General features: G+C 43.6%; 1 protein-coding gene across 1 annotated transcript in view; it reads left to right on the plus strand.

The window, feature by feature from the left end:
- The window catches only part of LOC118832099, a 171918-nt gene that overhangs the window by 105245 nt on the left and 54556 nt on the right, over positions 1-12117 (plus strand). The window contains exons 44-49 of the mRNA XM_036739540.1: positions 1758-2108; positions 4716-4847; positions 6868-7017; positions 7136-7252; positions 8099-8272; positions 8967-9177. Coding sequence (XP_036595435.1) covers positions 1758-2108; positions 4716-4847; positions 6868-7017; positions 7136-7252; positions 8099-8272; positions 8967-9177 — 1135 coding nt within the window. The remainder of the gene's footprint in view (positions 1-1757; positions 2109-4715; positions 4848-6867; positions 7018-7135; positions 7253-8098; positions 8273-8966; positions 9178-12117) is intronic.

Below are 12117 nucleotides of genomic sequence, written 5' to 3' on the forward strand. Positions count from 1 at the left end.
CGGTATCTTGTGGTTGTTATAATACTAATGGTGGGAAGTACTAGATAGTTATAACTTACAACTGTGTAATACCTTGGAAGTTCAGAGTGCTCTCCTTGAAACAACCCACTTTATGGATGAAAAAATTGAGGCTCACATAGGTTAAGAGACCTAGCCAGAGTCACACAGAGAGTGACAAAGTAAATAAACTGAGTCACTCCAGTGACTCAGTGACTTTAGGATCCCAGATCTACTAGAAATACAGGTTTATTAATTAACCAGGTAATTGCTAAGAAATTTATTGACTGGCATGGATTACCCTTCCAGCCAAGAATCCCAACTAGCAAGGAAAGCTTAAGAGTTTATATACCTTTGCAGCGGGATTCTAGATGACTACGTGTACCTATAAATCTTGCCTTGTAGTCACATCTTAAGAAAACACTATTATCTAACAAAAAAAGAAAGCAAGTTAAAGATCCATTCGATAGTAGATACTTCATAAATGCTGGCTTGACTGACTTCAGCTATACCGTTGAGAATTCAATATTCTTCAGTAATTAATATCAGAGCAAGGATTTGAACCCAAGCCTCTTAATTCTGAAGCTCAGCAAGTTTTCCACCATATCTCGCTGCAAATTGGGGATTAGGGTCATTTTGGATCCATACATTTGGCTGTGAGATTTGTTTGTGAAGTAGTAGAGACGCCACCTTTAAACCCCTGCAGGGTGTTGGGTGAGGAAGGGCGGGGAGATTTAGAGTTTTCCAAATGGCATCCTGGGAAAAAATGCCAGACTGAGGCAAAATCTGATTTTGCTTCTATTTCCACTCTGCTTGGGGAGTCGAAAGGGGAAAGAAGAGGGTGGAAAGAGGAATGGGAAGAAGAGGAGGAAGAGAAAGAGAAGGGAATCCTTTTTTAGAGCTCCAGCCTTGGCAACATGACCCTTCTCGGGGCAGCTAGGTGGCGCAATGAGTGGAGCACCGGCCCTGGAGTCAGGAGGACCTGAGTTCAAATCTGACCTCAGACACTTGACATACTTACTAGCTATGTGACCTTGGGCAAGTCACTTAACCCCAATTGCCCTGCCTTCCCCCCTCAAAAAAAAAGGAAAAAAAAAAGACATAACCCTTCTCCTCAGGATATGTGGTGTGGTGGGCAAAAAAAAAAAAGATGAATTTGAAGTCTGATGACTGGAATTTAAATCACAACTGTAACACTTAGTTGTTTTGGAAAATCAGAGTTAAGGTCCCCAAGCCTCAATTTTCTCATCTATAAAATAGGGTAATAATATTATCATGACCGACCAGGCAGGGCTATTGTTCCAAAAGAACCTTGTAAACCTCGAAGTGCTTCTGCAAAGTGAGGGGATTATTTATATCTCTCTTTCTCTAAACGTTTGCTGACTCATTCCTCCTCTTCACTCCTTAATCCTCCTTCTAGACATCTGGACACTCGGGCTTCAATTTGCCTTTCATCTAGTTAGCCTGGTCTAGCCTCCTGCTAGCCTATCTTCTGACCCTCATCAATCTAACGGCTTCACTTTCTTGCCTGCTTCCCACACTCCTACGCCCTGCTTAGCAACTCTAGCATTTATGAGCACATTAATTATTTTTTCCCCTCCAATCCACCGTGCTTTCTCCTATGCCGAGACATTTGTGATTAAAGTGTTTAGTCTAGTCCTACAAATGGGGTTAGCTAAGAGGAGCTATGCTTGAGGGGCCGGGAGGTGAGGAATCCTCGGTGTGGAGCTGATGGGGGTATTTTGTCTGATTGGTGGCAGGACCTTGGACTCCCCACCCGAATGCAACTCAATGGATCAGCCCAGGTTGCTGGCTGTCAGGTTAAGCTGCTCTGCACCCTGCTGATGGGTGGCCAGGCAGCCTTCTTGGAACTCAGGGGAGCGTGCCAACCACAGCTCACCATCCGGGCCACATTCAGGCACACCTTGCCGGCACTGTGGGCCATTCCAGAGGAGACCAAGCTATCTTTTCAAGCCGGAAAACAGGCCAAGTACCAGCTGGACCTGAAGCTGAGATCGGGAGCCTGTGAAATACAAGCCAATGGGGATCTGCAGCTGGAGAAAAAATTCCAGTGGAGGGGCCTGGTGGAGAATTCCTGCAAGGCGCTGCAGGTACTTCAGGAGGGAGAGGTAGCTGAAGCCAGTGGGACATTGTGCTCGTGATTGGGCAGGAAACACAATGAATCAATGAAATGCTTATAATCTGTCAGACAGCGTGCTGGGAATTCAAGGAAAAACTGAACACATTCCCTGCCCTCAAGGGCTTACCTTCTAATGGGGGAGACCATGTGCACATAAATCAGCTTATGCGAGATAGTGTGCCTCCAGATAACAGTAGATACAAAGCAACCTTAGAGGAGACGACTCTAGGACCTGGGGGGACCAGGAAGGGCAGAGGGTGACATTTGAGTGGAGTCTTGAAGGAAGCCAGGGATTTCTAAGAGATAGAAGTGAGGAAGAAGTACATTTCTGGCATAGGGATGGGAGATGGAGCATCGTTAGTGAGGAATAGCAAGTGTGCTAGTTTGGATGGACCATGGAGTCATGAAGACAAGTGATTTGTAAGAAAACAAAAGATAGGAAGGGTCCAGACTGTGAAAAGCTTTAAATGCCAAATAAAGGGCTTTTTCTTTGGTCCTAGAAGTAATAGAGGGATACTAATAGAGAAGCAAGTAGCTGGCATGCTGAGTAGAGCACTGGGCCTGGAGTCAGGAAGAGCTGAGTTCAAATCTTCTTAAGATACTTACTAACAATGTGACCCTGGGCAAGTCACTTAACCTCAGTTTGCCTCAGTTTCCTCACCTGTAAAGTGGGGATCATAAAGAGGGCACCCACCTCCCAGGATCAAATGACTTCATATTTGTAAAGTGCTTTGCACAGTGTCTGGCACATAATCAGGTACTACATAAATGCTATTTATTATTATTGACTCATGCTTGAATTTGATTTAAGTAGGGCAGCATTTTGGTCCTCTTTGAAAATGAAGGACAAACACATTATTATTATTACTAGAGTTTATTGAGTTTGTGTGTAGAGGGGTGGGGGTGACATGGTTATATCTATACTTTAGGGAATTATTTTGGAAGTCACGTGGAGAATGAGTTGGAATAGAGAGAGATGTGAGACAAAGAGACTTCTAATTAGGAGTCTCACTGTAGTAGTCCAATAAAAAGCGATGAAGGCCTGAACTTGGATTGGTGGTTACATGAGTACAGAGAAGGAGGTGTATACCAAAAATGGTATGGAGCAAGATTTAGCAAGTGGGTATGTGGGGTGAGTGAGAGCAAGGAACCAAGAATAATACTGACGTTTCTAACCTGAGTGATTGGAAGAATGGTAGTACCCTTGACAGTAACAGGAATGTTCAGAAGGAGAAAGATAATGAGTTTGAGATACCTATGGGACATGCAGTTTGAAATGTCGTAGAGGCAGTTGGGGTACCTATGGGACACCCAATTTGAAATGTCATAGAGGCAGTTAGGGTGCCTATGGGATATCCAGTTTGAAATGTCACATAGGCAGTTGGGATGCCCATGGGACATCCAATTTGAAATGTCATAGAGGCAGTTGATGATGTGGGACTGAAGCTCAGTAGAGAGTAGCTCTGAGAATAAGCCTCATGGAGGTAATAATTGAGCCCTTGGGAGATCACCATGAGAGGGTGGTGTAGAGGAAAAAAGAAGTGGAGGGATGCAGGACAGAACCTTGGGATATCCAGAATTAATGGGCATAACATGGGTAAAGATCCAGCAAGAGACAGAAAAAATGGCCAGACAGCTCAGAGGGAGAACCAAGAGGGTGGTTTCACAAAAATTCAGAAGAATACTTAGCAAGAGGGGGTAGTCACCAGTGTCTAAGACTGCAGAGAGGTCGAGAAAGGTGAGGATGGAGAAAACACCATTAGTTTTGACATCTAAGAGAGGGCTGGTAGCTTTGGGGAGAGTTGTTTCAGTTGAATGATGAGGTTGGAAGTCAGAATGCAAAATTTAGCAGAGAATGAGAAGAGAGGAAGTGTAGATGGCACAAAGTGTAGATGGCATGTTCAAGGAGTTTAGCTGAAAAGGGGAGGAGAGATGACAGAAGATGGTAGAAGGATGACAGAAGAGGTAACAGGGGGATATAGCTGTGTGTATGTGTGTATATTTTAAGGATGAGAGGAATATAGACTTTAAACAGACCGAAGAAATAAACATTGACCTACGTGGCCAGAACCTAAGAAAAAACAGTGTAGGTCTAGTGGGAAATCAGTCATTATGCAGTAACAGGCAAAGCTAGAAGGACCATTAAGTGCTTAATGAATGCTTTGTAATGTTGATAATGATTAGACCCAAGTAATTATGAAAATAAGCTGAGAATGGTGGACCCTACCGTGGGGGTGGCTGAGGCTGGTGGATTGCTTGAGCTCTGCAGTTCTGAGACACAGTAGGGCTAAAATCAATTGTACAGCACGAATATGGTAAGCCCCTAAGAATGGAGGACCTCCAGGTTGCCTAAGGAGAGGAACTAGCCCAAGTGGGAAAAAAAAAGCAGGTCAAAGCTTTCATTCTGACCAGTATTGGGATTGGGTCTGCGAGTTGCTGTTGCATTTGTAAAGCACTTGGTAAACTTCACAGTCTGGCACTAATAATAATGGATTAGATGGCCTCTAAAGTCCCTCCTAACTCTTCTGTCTAAACACTGTGACTCTATGATCTGGTGACTTCTTTTAAACCTCTCCAGGCTCTTGGGGCCCCAGGTCGGATTGATGGCTCGGGCTATGTGGTGGTGAACAGTATGGATCTGGATGCCCAGATGTTGGTCACTGTAGATGACAGTACCCTGCGAGGCCTTCTCATCCTGAAGGCCACTGAGGTGAGTGGGTCACCAGCCAAGTACTGGATATTGGGTATGGAATGCAGCCTGGGGATGCTGATTCTCTTCTGGCAGAGCTAGAGTCTGGGGAGAATCTCTAACAGAAAAAAAAATCAGTCAATAAACACTTATTAAGCACCTACTATGTGCCAGGCACTGTAGTAAATGTTCTACATGAGTACTCGTTCAAATTACCTACAAGGGAATTTAAGGTGAAAGTTTTGAAAAAACTTGAAAACTTGAAAAAAAAAATAAAAAACAAGTTTGAAAAAAAAGAAAGCTCTTCACACAATGGAGAGAAACCCCAAGGGGTAAGGCATTAAGGACTTCCTTCTGCTCTGAGGGTGAGACAGTATGGTGCAGTGGGAAGTCCTCCATTTGGCATCAGAGGACCTGGGTTCGAAGCCTGTCTCTGCCAATTTACTACCTGTGTGAACTAGCGACTGCTCTGGTCCCCCATTGCCTGAAGGTTGCATTTCATCTCCTCCTCTAGGGTTTTGCAATACCCATTTTTGGGAGCTGTCTAGTGTCTGCCATAAACTCCATTCTCTCCCTCAGTTTTAGGGAGTATTTGCTATAGCAAGCTATAGAAAGCACAAACATTAAAGCCCTTCTCCCCCTACCACACACACACATGGAAATTCCTCCTTAAGCCACCTCAATCTCTGGGAAGAGGAGGGGGATTAGGTTCACAAATTCCCTCAGTTCCCACATAGCCTAGTTCCACCAAGTTCCAAGGCCAGAGCTCTTCTTTGGGCTAAAGTCATGGTCACCTTGGCTTCTCAGAGCTTTCCTGCTAGACTGGCTACAACATCTGGCCCAGAATCCTGTCTCCAAAGTCTGGGTCTGGGTCCAGAGACGCCACTGCCTGCACTTAGGACTGAAAAGGACAAACGAAACAGACAAAGCCGCAACCCCCATTCTCAGGTGCACAGGGCCCCAAAGAGCTCACCCAGGTCAGTTCTTGGTGCCCATTCTGTGCATAAACAGGACCTTTATCTCCTACTGGATACTACCAGAAAGAGAGAAAGTAGGATTGTGCCAGTCTAGTAGATTGAAAGACACAGCCTGTTCTGGCTATGCAGCCAAAGGAAAAAAAAGCTATTTCTATCCATGTGGTAGAGGAATATAGAATGTCTCCTTCCAGAAGCAGGTCTCTGTGGTCTCCCAAGTGGGTGCCTCCATATTAGGGGATCTGGAGATGCTCAAAGCAAAGTCTCCTTACACATGAGACCTTGGTTAAGTCCCTTTACCTTTCTGGTCTCAGTTTCTTAATCTGAAAAGTGAGGGGGTTTGGCAAGACGAATTCTATAATCCCTTCCAGTTCTAAAGTTATGATCCTACTATTCAAAGCCCTAATTTCCTGAGCAGTGGGAATAGAGAATCCAAGGAATATCCTCAGCAAGAAACTATGACTTTCCCCCTAGTATTCATTCCATTTTTCTTTTTATCTCCCTTTTAAAAATCTTATTTTTATTGACAGTTTTTTTGGATTTTTTTTAACATCATCTTCATTTCTGAATGTATTTCTCACCTCTTCCCTATGCAGTGAATCACCATCCCTTTAACAAAGATTAAAAAGGAGGAGAAAAAAACACTTTAACAAAAGCAACTAAACTGTTTCTGTTAGTGTATGCAATATTACACATTCATGGTTTAGGTGGTCCATTTTCTCCACTCTTCTCTAGGGTTAATCTTGGCCATTATAATTACACAGCATTCAGTTTAATTTTGGTTTTTCTTGTTCTTTCTCTTTACAATCCTGTAGGTAGTGTGTATATTGGTTACCTGGTTCTGTTTATTTTACTCTGCATCAGTTCATAGGTCTTCCCATGCTTCTCCGAATTCTTCATACCCATCATTTGTCACAGTGACTCTACTGCATTGTTTTACCACAACTTATTTAGGCTATTCACCAATTCATAAGCATTTACTTCATTTCCATTCTTTGCTACCACATAAAGTGCTGCAATGAATATTTTGGCTTATGTGGCTCCCATTTCTTTCTTACTTGACCCAGACACACCAAGAACTAGACATGCTGTTCACCCACAACCTCCCTGACACTCTCCACTTTGGCATCCCAGCTCAGACCCTGGTGGATGTGACCACAGTGAAAAGTAATCATAGTTACAGGCGAACCATCCGGTTTGGCATGGACAGCAAGCAGGTAAGAGAGAAAGGCCAAGGAAGGGACCCTTGGGCACTGTCCAACACACCTTTGAGGCTGGAGTCCTGTGAAGGCTGCCCCCTTGACTGATCTCATATCCCTTGTTAATGGTCAACAGATTTCTGAAGAGCTCAGCTTCACTCAACAATCAGACTATATTTCCCTTGACTACAAAATCCGACACAATGTCCCAACATTGCAGGCATTGGGGGTGGAAGACAAGATAGACTTGCAGGTAGGTCAGCCCTCTCCCCATTCCTCAGGCCTCCCTCTAATCTCCCCAAAAGACAAAGTTACTTTGAAAGACTTTTAGCGGGGCAATTTGGTAGAATTGAAGGTCTATTCAAATAACAGCCAGAAGACCTGACTTACAGTCTCAGCTCTTCCACTAACTAGTCCTATGACCTTGGGTAAGTTACTTGCTGAGGAGAAGCAGATTGTAGAAGGGAAAAACAAAAATAACCTGGTTGTAGAATCAGAGAACCTGGGTTTGAATCCTTCCTTTACTGTCCATGTGTGACTTTGCAAAAGCTACCCTCTCTGGTTTGTTTCCTCATTTATATAGGAGAGGGTTGGATTGGAGGACCTCTATACCCTGTGTTCTTCGATTTCAACCAAGAGTTTTAAGACGTTTTGTGCCATGGACCTCTTTGGAGGTCTGGTAAAGCCTATGGACCCCTTCTAAGAATAATATTTTTAAATGCGTAAAAGAAAAGACACATGATCACAAAGAAAACCAATTATATTTAAATATAGTCATCAAAATATATGATAAGAAAAGCAAGGGACAGCTAGGTGGATAGAGCACCAGCCTTGAAGTCAGGAGGATCTGAGTTCAAATCTAGCCTCAGACACTTACTAGCCATGTGACCCTGGGCAAATCACTTAACTATGATTGCCTCAAAAAAACAAACAAAAAAACAAGATTACATACCCCAGGTGGAGAAGCCTTTCTCTAGCCCAACCTTCCACACTAGCCCTGAGATCCTGTAGAACTTCACCTGGTGCCCACCAGCCTGAGTTGACAATGATGGAGCTGATAGGAAGAGAACTCTTCTTGACTTAAATCCTGTACACCCAGGTCTCCTTGGACCACCAAGAAGCCAAGAACTTGAGTGGCAGGGCTCAGTATGGTTCAGGCATCATCATCTTTGGAGGCCAAAGCCAGAGCACCACAGCCAGACACTCCTGGTCTGCTACCCTCTGGCATAACTGGCCTGGGTTGTTGCAGTGTGGACTCCCAGAATCGCTTCAGGTAATCCTTTTCCATATTCCCATGAAACACTTCTATCTTAATTCATGAAAGCCATGTTCACTCGCCCATCCAGGAGGAATCAGCATTGCTTGAATGCCTGTAGTGTTCTGGTGGTACAGGGGGTAAGCACAGTTGTTGACCCTTGTCTCCCACTACCAATGGGGTCAAGTCCCCCAGCCAATGAGGAAGTGGAAGCAAGATGGTTAGTGCGGTTTTCTCCCCTTGTTTTCCTGCCTCCTTTCAGACCTTTTGGATTTTTGTTGTTGAGTTGTCTCAGTCACTTCCCACTCTTCAGGACCCCATTTGGGCAATTTTCTTCCTGTAATGGACTAGGTACCATACTGTCCAAAGAGGAATGGATGAGATGACCTCTGAAGGTACAGTTAAGCCCACAGATTCTAGGATCGTTTGACTTGGTTTTCATTGTCTTGTTTGACAAAGTGAGTGTTTTGCATGTGAGACCAATTCCTTTCGCGTAATAACTTGATAGGAAAGAAAAAGAAATGTTTCTAGCTGGCTCAGATCCTTGAATAATATATCGAGGGTCCAAGTAGCCCAAAGCATCACAGAGCCAAAGTGAGTTTATTCTGTGGGAGCTCAGGAGGTGACGGATGGATTTTTTTGTTCTCAGAGGATGACAGATAAAGAGTTTAGGATGGTTACTCAATACCTACCTTCTTTTGCATTATTTCAGGTTGTGATGTACCTTCAAGGGACCAGTTCCAACATTGCCAGCTCTGTGAACATTCTGGTGGGGCAGACGTCTCTCAACTACACCGTGAGCTGTTCTTATACCAGACGGCAAATGGCATTCTCCTGCTGGAGCAGACATAACAGCAGTGCTCTGAGGCAAGAAACCGGCTACCCAGAGGTGGTTGGTCTCGCTGGAGTGCTACAGACACAAGGTAAGTAAGGCATACTGGTCTTCTCCCCCTTCCTGGGGCAAGGATTTTTACTCTTGCCTGAGGACATGTCAGAAGGCAGCCTACTCTCTGCCAGGCCTCTGTGGGATCCAATCAAGCAGTCAGCAAATGTCTATTGGAGTCAGGATTACAGTGCATTTAAAGTAGTTGCCCTCAGTCAGTAATCTCTGGGGTGTAGGTTCTAATTCCATACTAGGGACTTCTGTTTTTAATAGCTAGCACTATTTGCATGTACTTTACCATCTGTCTTCTCATTTGATCTTCACAACCTTGTGAGGTAAGTGCTATTATGATCCCATTTTAGAAATGGGGAAATTGAAGGTGAGAGAGCTTATATGACTTGCCCAGGGTCACACAGCTAAGTCTGAGGCAGGATTTGAACTCAAGTCTTCCTGACTTCAGGCCTAATATTCTATCCCTGTACCACCTAGCAGTCCTAAGGGGCCTGGTAAACTTGTGAAAGATGAAAGAGCATGTTTACTAATTCAGAGACTGAACTATACTCGAGTCTTTAGAGGATGTTTATCTGGCATGTACATTATCCAGGTTCTTGCTTCCTCTTTCTCTTCTTTCTTCCCCACCTGCCTCATGGGCATTCATTGATCATCTTTTCTACAGGATGGATGTGACCACTGTGGGGAAAAGACCCAATGAAAGCAAATCTGAGGATATTTTTAATGAGGAAAGTAGGTGGCGGCAAATAAAATAAAGTTTTGGATTACTTCTTGTCAAAGAGGTGGCATGACATAGCTTAAACTGTTGAATCCAGAGACAGGAATACCCAGGTTCAAATTCTACCTCTAACAGTGGCTAGCTCTATGATTATGAGCATATTCCAACCTCCCGAGGCTTTACTTTCCTCATCCCATTCCACTGGACTAGATGACCTTATGGTCCCCTTTTCACTTTAGGTTGATATTCATATGGTTAGATTTAGCCTTCCATTGTAAACAAGACACACTCCCTATGCTCTTTGTTGCTGTAGATAGTCGAGAGTTTGTGGGTTATTCAAATAATCGTAGGTATCACATAAGTATTACATAATTGAGGAGATGAAGTTAAATCAGCTCTCAGTCTATGTAGTGGTAACTTAAAGCATTGCTCTGGTTTGAAAACCCTACCTAGTCTAAACAGAGTGAAGGCTGGAAGATGAATTAAAAATATTTATTAAGCACCAACAAACATTTATTAAGCATCTATTGCGTATGAGGCACTATGCTAGAGTTTAAAAATTAAAAAAAGAAGAGATGAATAAGCCATGGTTCTTGCTTTCAAGGGGTTTATAGTCTAGGGGAAAAAATGACCACTTCTTTTTGGGGGTTATCTAGAAACATGGTTTTCTTTTTCCAAACATCAACTCCCTGAAGTCTGAGAAGATCATTTCCAAGACTCAGAGAACTGCTATTTTCCTAGCTTTTACTGCTGTACTGAAAAGCAGGCTTTCTCCGCCAGGGGAAAGAACAAAGATGACAGCTTGACATTTTCATTGTGTGGGAGAAACGAAGGTTCCCTGGCAAGGAAGCGAGGCTTCAGCACCATCTGCTGTGGACCCTCAGAATGTGGCTTCATGGACGCCCCTCAGGAATCCACAGAGCTGCCTTGCTTGCCATACCAAAGGAACTTTTGAAATCATTTTCCCCATTGGGCCCATGAAGTAGGAAGCGTGGTTAGGCATATCTGGAGGGAACATATCACAGGGACTTGGCTTTCCAAACGAAGAATCCCAGATTTGCTCATAATGGGTCTTAGTTTTCCAAAAGTATTTTGAGATACAGCGTGAGGGTTTCAAGTAAGAGAGAGAATAATTTCCTGACAGCGAAGGTTCCTAGGTTTTGGAAGGAGTGGTTGGAAAGAACTTCAGAGTATCCTGTGCTACAGAACTTTAAAAAAACACCCTCAAACTCCGAGTTTCAGAGAAGCGGAATATTTTGATGGAAAGATCTCTAGTCTAAGTCTCTAGGTTTGACTTTGAATTTTCATGGACTGCCACTAACCAAGTACGTGACTTTGGGTCAGGCACCAACCTCTTCTGGGTTTCATTTCCATCATCTGCAAAATGAGATCTGTCATAAGGTAAGGTGACAGAGTAGACAGAGCACAGGAAAGAGGAAGACCTGAGTTCAAATACTGCCTCAGATACTTACTTTGTGACCCTGGGAAAGTCACTTCACCTCTGTCTGCCTCAGTTTCTTTGTCTGTAAAATGGACATAATCATAGCACTTCACAGGGCTGTTGTGAGAATCAAATGAGATGATCTATGTAAAGTGATTTGTCAATCTTAAAGCAGAAATATTAGCTATCGTCATCATTACTATGATAGGTGATCTCTAAAATCCCTCCTAGACCTAATGAAGTAAGATTTATCTCTTTGGCATGGTTTATGTGTGATACTGTCCATGAGCAAGCAGACAGAATAACTGACCTCTGAAGGAGGGAGAAGTTGATGCCAGTTGGTGCAGACAGCAATGAATTTGGAGCCAGAGGGCTTGAATTGGAATCCTAACAATCTGGGACTGAGGCAAAGCTACTAGAGGGAGGAAGATCATGATTCCACTGTGCTTTGCCCTCATCAGACCTCACCTGGGTGGTTTTGCTCCATCCTGACTACCACAGTTTAAGAAGGGCATTGATAACATGGAGAGAATCTGGAGAAAGGCAACCAAGCTGGCGAAGGGCCTTTAGTCCATGTCATATGAAGATTGGCTAAATGAAATGGAGAAAGGTAAACTCAGGGAAGACGAGATAGCCTTCTTCAAAAATTCGATGGACAGTTATGTGGAGGAAACAATGAGATTGGTTCTGCTGGACCCTAGAAAGTAGAATTGCGAGCTGTGGGTAGAAGCTACAAAAAGGAAAATTTAGGGTTGATGTCAGGAAGAAATGAAAACAAAGCTTCCTGATAATTAGGGTTTTCCCAAACT

Source organism: Trichosurus vulpecula, chromosome 9, assembly GCF_011100635.1.
Source record: "Trichosurus vulpecula isolate mTriVul1 chromosome 9, mTriVul1.pri, whole genome shotgun sequence".
NCBI classification, from domain to species: domain Eukaryota; kingdom Metazoa; phylum Chordata; class Mammalia; order Diprotodontia; family Phalangeridae; genus Trichosurus; species Trichosurus vulpecula.